Source organism: Oryza glaberrima, chromosome 10, assembly GCF_000147395.1.
Source record: "Oryza glaberrima chromosome 10, OglaRS2, whole genome shotgun sequence".
NCBI classification, from domain to species: Eukaryota; Viridiplantae; Streptophyta; class Magnoliopsida; order Poales; family Poaceae; genus Oryza; species Oryza glaberrima.
The window spans coordinates 5,767,337-5,776,461 of record NC_068335.1 but is presented as its reverse complement, the minus strand read 5'-3'; the positions used below and the strand labels follow the sequence as shown (position 1 = coordinate 5,776,461).

Here is a 9,125-nt window from a genome sequence, read left to right as displayed (position 1 = left end):
TGGCTCGCCACCATTTCTATTGATTGTCATTGGGACCTTAAAAATCAAACCTTATTCCACCATTGTTTCGTTCTTATAGTTTTAAGCCGTCATTACTCTACTCCTTTACGGTCCACCTCTCACTCCTTTTTTTTTCAATAGAATAAATCGAACCTGATTGTCATTGGGGTTTTATTTTTATAATCTATAGAAGTCCTATGAACCGCCATCACCCTACTCCTTGATGGCCTGCCTGTTGTTCCTCCTCTTTATTGTTGACAGTATTTAAAAAATCGTATTTGATCATCGTTTTTAAAATCCCCGACAACTACCGCCACTCTACTCCTTTAAGGCTCTCCCGCCACCCATCGATTTTATTATTAGCCGTCGTTGTTCGGTTTTTATTTTTTTAAAGTCTCGTCAACCACTGCAACTCTTTACAGCCCGCCTATCACTCCGCCTCTATAATGTCATTAGGATTTTAAGATTCAAACCTGATCATGTTGGGTTTCCCTTTTATAGATTTTAGAAGTTCATGAACCGTTGTCACCTAACTCCTTTATGGTCCGCCGGTCGCACTAATTTTTATTGTCAGGGAGATTCTTAAAAATCAAACTTGGTCCTCCTTGGGTTTCATTTTTATAGTTTATGAAAATCTGTAACACCATTGTCACCCTCCCACCACTTCTCCTTTTTATTGTCATTGGAAATTAAAAAAAAATCGAACCTGATCATTATTAGTGTTCTATGTTATAGTTTTTCAAAGTCTCGCTAGCTGCCATTACCCTACTTGACCCATGGCTTGTCCTCAGCTATTCCTTTTCCTTGTCACTTAGAGATGCTCACACATGTGTACTCCCATTTTTATATATCCAACTATACTTTTATACAATTAATAAATAATTATAAAATAGGATTTGTTTTAATATAAATTTTTCCCCTAAATATACAGTTGTACTTTGTACATAAATATTGTTATTAATCACTCCCCCGTCTCAAAATAAATCAACTTTTGTTTGTAAATTTGTACATAACTTTAAGACAGATGGAGTACAACGCTATAATTTGGTCTGTAAGTGCTTATGTTTTTTTGGTTTAATGTGGTAATTTTGGGACGGAGCTAAGTGTCTATATCAGATTCATATATGAAAGTTGATTTGATTTGGATGGAAAAATACATCTTAGAATTTGATCCACCACGATCTAATTGCTTGGATTATATTTCTGTTCTTTAATTAATGTGGTAATTTTAGAACGGGACAATATGTATCAAAGTAAAGACTAATAGTTGTACCAGTTTTCTTTGCTGTAAGCATATAGGAGTACTATCCTTTATGTTTCTTTCTCTGCAGCACACAAACTTTCTCTATTTGTATGTGCTTCTGACATCTTGTCTGGAAAGTGCTACTTCTAAATAGAGTCCGATTATGCCAGAACCTATTATTTTAGTTGGGTTAGACCTCTTCTTACGAATAAAGACTAATAAGGCCTTTTTTAGTTCCCACCCAAAAATAAGAGTCAGCTTACTAGTTTGTACTTTAATCTGCTGGAGGTTAAGGTGATTGCTTATTTTTGTTTGATATTTAGCTGGGAACTAGTCAGTCATCCATGGGAACCGGACACAAATTTTTGTTTGGTAAAGCTAGTTTCCTATTTTTGTGTTTGTTTCTAACACATACATATGGTAATATACAAATTATAGCACATTCGAAATAACAAAACAAATCAAGTCAAACTTACATATAGACTATCATCATTAAATCTCTACCATTAAAATCTAGTCATATCACAATCGAACGGTCCATAATTTTCTCTTTTTCTCCGTCTAATGTGGAAATTTCTAGCCTCCACAGCGAACGTGATGCCTCCTTTCAAAGCTGTTTTAATAATATAATAGATAGATAGATAGATTTTATTAATAGACCTTTCCAAAAAAAATATTTTTAGATTTGAACCTTTTGGTTGGGCTAGCGTGGCCAAATAGCTCCGTCACGCCACATGCAGCTGGCGTGGCAGTGCTGGCCTACCACGACAGACCCTTGACACGCTGCTGGATTGGCGTGGCCAAAAGGTTTAATTTTTGAAAATATTTTTTTTGAAAGGTCTATTAATAAAATTTAAAAATAAAAAAAAATCCTCCCCCGCCACCTCGGGAAGAAACTAGTTATCCAAGCGCAAAATCTAAATGGAGAGGCCTCTCGATTTAGTCATAATGAGTGACCTCATTAGCTATTGTCTGGATATGTGTTGTTGGAGAATCTTACTATAGTACTAGTCCATCAAGCAAGTAGAAAAAAATATTCCTACCACCTATATTTCAAATAAATGTTTCTCTTAAATTACTCATTCGATCTACGATCCAATTACACAATTATGTTCGTAGTAATTAAATCTTTACGACAAAATCTCACATGATTATATTTTGATGAAAATTTACAAATTACTTTTATAATATATCTAAATAACTTTTAGATTTTACTAAATTACTTCTTAGACATATAAAAGTAAATTCAATAAAGTCTAAAAGTAATTTACATATATTACAGAAGTAACTTAAAACAAAAAGAAAGTAACTTTGTTATGACATTAGAAGTAATCCACTGTAGGGATAAAAACATGACTCCATCTGGAAATTAAATTAATCAGCACAAATTATGGAATTGACTAAAAACAATAATAAAAATAATCACCTCATAACATTATGAATGTATAGGAAGTACTTTAATCGAATCTAAAAGTAATATATATATATATATGGTAAAAGTAATTTACATATATAATAAAAAATAAAAGTAATTTATAAGTATAAATATTTTTTTCATCATAACATAATCATGTAAGATTTTGTTGTACAGATTTAATTGCAAAAAATACAATGGTGTAATCGGATCATAGATCAGATAAATAATTTAAGAGAAATTTTATTTAAAATTTAAATGGGTAGCAAGGATGCAAGTGGAAAGTTCTACTACTTTTAGTAAGAAGAGTAATGTGGTGATATGCACTTTACTATATTTGGTAAGAAAAAATGGTCGATGGTTAGCACTAACGAGAGCATGTGCTCTCTGTGGTCGGGTCCTTATCCAAGGGGAGCGACCCACATAGAAGCTTGCGGAGCGCTTTTGCTCCAGCAATACACCAAAGAGACCTCTCTCTAGCCACCGCATGCATTGAGGTGTAGTATTCGAGGCGATCCACTCCTATGTACTCCCTCCGATTTCACATTAATTGACGTTTTAGACAAGGTTGAGATCAAACTTTTATAACTTTGACCATCAATAACTTTAAAAATATTTAGTTTAAAGGAAATAGAACAACATATATAGATTTATCTTTCAAAGCACTCTAATAAAAGTAAACATGCATTTATTTATTATATATATTATAATAGAAAAATAAGGTCAAAGATATATTTTGTAGACCGTGTCGTTGTCCAAAACGTCAATTAAAATGAAACTGGAGGGAGTAACTGGTCATAGTTTTCACTGACACAGAAGCTGAATTGGCTTGTTGGCATGCCAAGGAAGCTATGAATGTTTGAAGAAGACAAATAATCAACCATATGTACAAAAGCGAATAAATATAATTTATCTACTAAAAAATAAATGGAGAAGTACCTGCCAAGAGCTTGAGTCGACAGTACACGCACCCTCCTCCATCTCAATATAGAGTAAATTGCATTGCCGGTACATACATAGACTTATTAGGTGAATATAATATAGTAAAACACTTATTTTGTACATGAACTTTCTCTGTGCGTGTGGACAAGGTAAAAAGGGCACGGTATGGTTAATCTTACCTAAGTTGTTACTGATTAGAACATTAGTTATACATATGAGAAGGGTATGAGACATGCTTACTTCGTCTTTCTGTTTCTGTCTCGTGCATTATTCCTCAGTTTTTATATGCCCTTTTTTTTGTATAATCAATATGCCTTATTATACCTTTTACGTAAATAGATGTACATAGCTAGGTAATATCTACGTATTATCCTTCTCATGTATATTGGTGTTAGTGCCGGTGTGGACCTCTGTCGGTTTGGAATTTCCCTTATGTCTTTATGTTTTGTTTTAAGGTGTGATTGTGTTTGGAACTTTTTTTTAATAATTTGCTATAGCACTGTGAGAAAAACCAGGATTCTATTCCATTAAAAAAAAACAAGATTAGCCATGTTATGCCTTTTTACCTTTGGTTCGCACACACCCACCAATGCAATTTATTTAATTCCATGAAATAAATCATCGCTGTATGCTCCAGTATGATAATTCTTATTAGATGTTGACGGCTGTCATTATGTTATAAATAGCGAGCCAACCGTGACCAAAGAGCACATGCTTAGCTAGACATGCTTATGTTGTTACTAAAGATACTTAGACAAGTCCAAACTTCATACTTGAGAGAATCGTGTATCTCTGTAGCAAGAGTTCAGATGGGCCACCTCAATATCATGTTAGCTTTCCTTTCATTTGTGTTATTAGGGTTAGCTGAGGTCGAGGGAACTGTAGCACTGAGTCAAATCCTCTCAAATAGCCATCTGATCACCCCGTACCGAGAGGTTACGGCAAGAAAGTTTGAGAGAAGGTCCTTACAGGATCATGGTACCGATGATAGGAGATCATCTAATGCAAGCCTTCCCTCTGCTGCCACACTTGCTAACTGTCCAAAGCGATGCGGCAACTTGAGCTTCGACTATCCCTTCGGCATAGGAGATGGTTGTTTCCGCCATCCCGATTTCAGTCTCACATGCAACGCCACTACTCAGCCTCCCAAACTCCTCTTGCATATTAACGAAAGCGTGGAGGTTATAGATAATATTGAGGTCGTCGGTACGGATATAGCTGAGTTTTTCTACTTCAACTTCTTCATGGTCGCATTTAACCATCTCATCCCCATAAAAGCTGGTGTCGATGTCTATAACCTTTCGTGGAAAGCCCCAGGGATTTCTTTTACTATTTCAGAGACGATGATGATTACTGTCGTCAGCTGCGACTTGGATGTATTCTTGATAGGCGAAGACAACACTCCTAATAAATTGCTTTGCAAGGTTGCTTGTCCCAACAAAGAGATTGCAGAGATGGTGTACATGCAAGACTGTGAAGGCCCTGGCTGTTGTACTGTATTATCTGAAACACCAGTTCAGGCTGTACAATTGCAGTTTGTTCGCCATGAGACAAGTAATGCTGGAAAAATCTCCAATCTCAGCATGCTATGGGATAGAATCAACATAACTATTGGGGCGCCACTTGTTTGGAGTATTGTTGACCAAACAGGATGCTCAAGAAACATGGAAGATAACTTCGCTTGTGTCAGCAACCACAGTGGGTGCATAACTTCTGTGTTTAGAGATATTGGCTATGCCTGCCAATGCAATTCTGGCTACAAGGGAAATCCTTTTATCCTTGATGGTTGCAAGCATGACAGCGGTAACTTTCTCCACCATACCTTAATTATCGTATTACTTTAAAAGATAAGGATAGCAATCCGGCCTCTATATCCACAGTAGTCAGTAGATATACCTTGTCGTCGTATTACATTTAAAAAAACAAAAGTCACTGTTTTAGTACTTTAAATATCCAAGCATTTGATTTTAGTACTGAAAGTCTGAAACCAACATGCACAATCATCTGATTTTGACCTGACATTTGGGAGTTGGGACCGATTGTAATTTGTAACCCTTTCTCTTGTCTTCACCATGCTATTTAACGCAATGAACAGGATGAGGTAAGTAATATGCTGACGGAGCAATTGAATGTCATATTCAGGATCAAGTATATTCCTCTTTAATTCCAGGGAACTGACAAAAAAACGAATTATTCAGCAACCACACGAGTAAGTTCTTGTCAGTTTCCACCCTAGGAAGATCAGCTCGGAATATTTTTAGCCACTTGACATTTTTGTCAAAAAATTTGGGAACTTCTGGGATAATTGGGTTTGCAGATAGAATTTTCTCCCATAATTAGTGAATATACTTCTGGGGCAAACATATTTTCCACTTTTTTTCCTTCTACTAGGATAAACAGTATATACTGGATTTTATTTTTTCCATTTATTCATTTTGGAAATGAAAAAATTATCTCTCTTTTACCGATACCATATTTTGTGGTCAACGATAGATGACTATATAGTACTTTGATGTTCTCGTACAAAATGAAAATGCACTATTAATCCACTTTATCTATGCGTAAATACATGCATCGATGGCCCGGCGTCCTTGGTAGTCATCGAATACGCGATGAAATTTTGGTATTATTGTAGGTGTTACTAATAAGACACATTTCCTCTATGATACATGCGATCACATCCTATGTACACAAGCTTTGCATGTAAACATCGTGCACACCAACTAACAAATATCATAGAAAAATGTAAAGTATTATATCCCAATATAAAATCTTAACCTCAAATTTATTTATCCCAATATAAAATCTTAACCTCAAATTTATTATATTTTTACCTAAAAATAAAAATTTGATAATTTTAAACTCAAATTTATTATATCTTTTTAGATCTAATTTGAAGATAAAATTTATCCGTGCAATTTTATCTATAATTTTCGGTGATATTTGTTGTTAGTGTGCACGGTATGTATACGATATGTTTCCAACATGTATACCCTTTTACTAGAAACAACGAGAATACTTGGAGATGGGGCATAACATGGAGTTTTTACTGATGCCAGGTTACAACCCTAGACCAGAAAAGCATAATTGCGCTCGACAATGTGGGACAATCACAGTCCCGTTTCCGTTTGGCCTCGAAGAGGGTTGCTCCGCAAGGAAACGTTTTCAGCTCAACTGCTCCGACAAGACAAATTCGGTCCTCAAGTTCAATGACTATTTTCAGGTGACGTATATAAATGTCAGTGAAGGACTTCTGGGCATCAAACACAACTCATCGCTGGAGGAGCAACTATTCAATATGATGATGGAAATGATGACTTCTGATAATGAGCCAGACCTATTTGTTGACCCTCTTGAATCAGTCTCTGTGCAATGGGCCGTTGCCAACCTGACATGCCAAGAGGCGCAACACAACACTTCTGGATATGCATGTGTAAGTACCAGCAGCTCCTGCTTGGATGTCCTTAGCTCCATGGATGGTTATGTTGGCTACAGATGCAGTTGCTTGCCTGGTTATCGTGGAAATCCATACATCCTAGATGGTTGCGAAGGTAATTCACCAACTTCATCCCCCAAATTAAACATGATTGCTGCAAAGGTCATATTGAATTCAAATCTTTGATATTTAAACAACGAAAAACATCAACCATTATGGCGTAACAGAGTCAACGATACCAATCACCAATGCTGAAACATCAAATTTCAAATGATGTTTGAGTGGCTGCTCTTCCCTACTGTCAAAATTTATTTTTATCCTGGTCAGTAAATTTTATTAAATTAACTATTAAATAATCACAATTTCTCTTATTTTCTACAAATTGAACGATGTTCTTGCATACAAAGCAAAGAGTTCCTCATGGAAATTATCTGACTATCAAACATACATAAGTCCCCATTGTTTTCTTAATATTTATCATTCTAGTGTGATAAAAAGAATCATGTGGCCAATATTTTATTTGGTTCATAAATACAGTATTTTGTTCAAAATTATTTATTGCCTTACTGAGATGTGTTTACCGGTTACAGATATCGACGAGTGCCAAGAGACACCAGGAATTTGCAAAGGAGTTTGCAAGAATACCGTTGGAAACTACAGCTGCACCAAGTGCCCTGATCATACCGAGTACGATATTTTAAGAATGCAGTGTACTCCAATAAGAAAGAAAAGCTTCTACTTAGGTGAGTCCTAATGTCCTATAGTGATCAAACAACACTGGTAGAGGGTGCATTGATATATATATATAGGGGATTTTATCATTGTAGGTATTATAATTGGCCTTAGCAGTGGCTTTGGAATGCTACTTCTTGGATTAAGTGGAATAGTTCTCATTCGAAGATGGAAAAGACATGCACAGAAAAGACTGCAGAGGAAGTATTTCCGAAAGAACCAGGGCCTTCTATTGGAACAATTAATATCATCGGATGAAAATGCTAGTGAGAAGACAAAAATTTTCTCCTTAGAAGAGCTTAAAAAGGCGACAAATAACTTTGATACCACACGTATCCTTGGCCGTGGAGGGCATGGAACAGTATACAAAGGTATCTTATCTAACCAACATGTGGTGGTTATTAAAAAGGCCAAAGTTATAAGGGAATGCAAGATTAATGATTTCATCAACGAGGTTTCGATTCTTTCTCAGATAAATCACCGAAATATTGTTAAACTCTTTGGATGCTGTCTTGAAACTGAGGTCCCCTTATTAGTCTATGATTTTATTCCCAATGGTTCATTGTTCGGACTACTTCATCCAGATTCAAGTAGCACAATCTATTTATCATGGGGTGACTGCCTAAGGATTGCAGCAGAAGCAGCTGGAGCTCTATATTATCTCCACTCTGCAGCATCAATTTCCATCTTCCACCGTGATGTGAAGTCATCTAATATACTCTTGGATGCAAACTATACTGCTAAAGTTTCAGATTTTGGTGCTTCAAGATCAGTTCCCATCGATCAAACCCATATCATCACAAATGTACAGGGTACATTTGGTTACTTGGATCCAGAATATTACCAAACTAGGCAGCTAAATGAGAAGAGTGATGTCTATAGTTTTGGTGTGGTACTCCTAGAACTTCTTCTGAGAAAGCAACCCATTTTTACAACAAACTCTGGGATGAAACAAAATTTGTGTAGTTACTTCCTTTCAGAGATTAAAACCAGGCCAATTACAGATATGGTCGATGCTCAAGTTCTCGAAGAAGCAAATGAGGAAGATATTAAAGAAGTTGCATCCCTTGCTGAGATGTGCTTGAAGCTAAAAGGTGAAGAAAGGCCCACGATGAAGAAAGTAGAGATGACGTTACAGCTTCTGCGAACAAAAACGATGAACTCATCTCAAGTAGATCCAACCATTGACCAAGAGATTCAAACTGTTCTGACTGAAGGAGCCAATGACCCAGAGATACAACCATTAGTAACAAATTTGGATGTTGATAGAGCTAATGCAGCATCTCAACGCTTCCAAATATCATGCTATAGCTTGGAGCAAGAATTCTTGTCATCTGCTAGCTTACCACGGTAGATGT

General features: G+C 36.0%; 2 protein-coding genes across 2 annotated transcripts; both read left to right on the top strand.

The window, feature by feature from the left end:
• The first annotated feature begins 4,232 nt into the window (after window positions 1-4,232).
• On the top strand, window positions 4,233-7,796 carry LOC127786398 (wall-associated receptor kinase 3-like). Its single transcript, XM_052313799.1, has 3 exons — window positions 4,233-5,402; window positions 6,659-7,150; window positions 7,626-7,796. The coding sequence occupies exons 1-3, from the start codon at window positions 4,325-4,327 to the stop codon at window positions 7,787-7,789; spliced, it is 1,734 nt and encodes a 577-aa protein (XP_052169759.1). The 5' UTR covers window positions 4,233-4,324; the 3' UTR covers window positions 7,790-7,796.
• Window positions 7,797-7,875: 79 nt separating this feature from the next.
• Window positions 7,876-9,121, top strand: LOC127752715 (wall-associated receptor kinase-like 1). Its single transcript, XM_052278110.1, has one exon. It carries the CDS (start codon window positions 7,895-7,897, stop codon window positions 9,119-9,121), a length of 1,227 nt encoding a protein of 408 aa, XP_052134070.1. The 5' UTR covers window positions 7,876-7,894.
• The last annotated feature ends 4 nt before the right edge of the window (window positions 9,122-9,125 follow it).

Coding starts and splice junctions, on each gene's coding strand:
- LOC127786398 (XM_052313799.1), top strand. CDS start 4,325: ATGCTTATGTTGTTACTAAAGATACTTAGACAAGTCCAAACTTCATAC. Junction 5,403..6,658: donor TGGTTGCAAGCATGACAGCG/GTAACTTTCTCC, acceptor TACTGATGCCAG/GTTACAACCCTAGACCAGAA. Junction 7,151..7,625: donor CATCCTAGATGGTTGCGAAG/GTAATTCACCAA, acceptor TACCGGTTACAG/ATATCGACGAGTGCCAAGAG.
- LOC127752715 (XM_052278110.1), top strand. CDS start 7,895: ATGCTACTTCTTGGATTAAGTGGAATAGTTCTCATTCGAAGATGGAAA.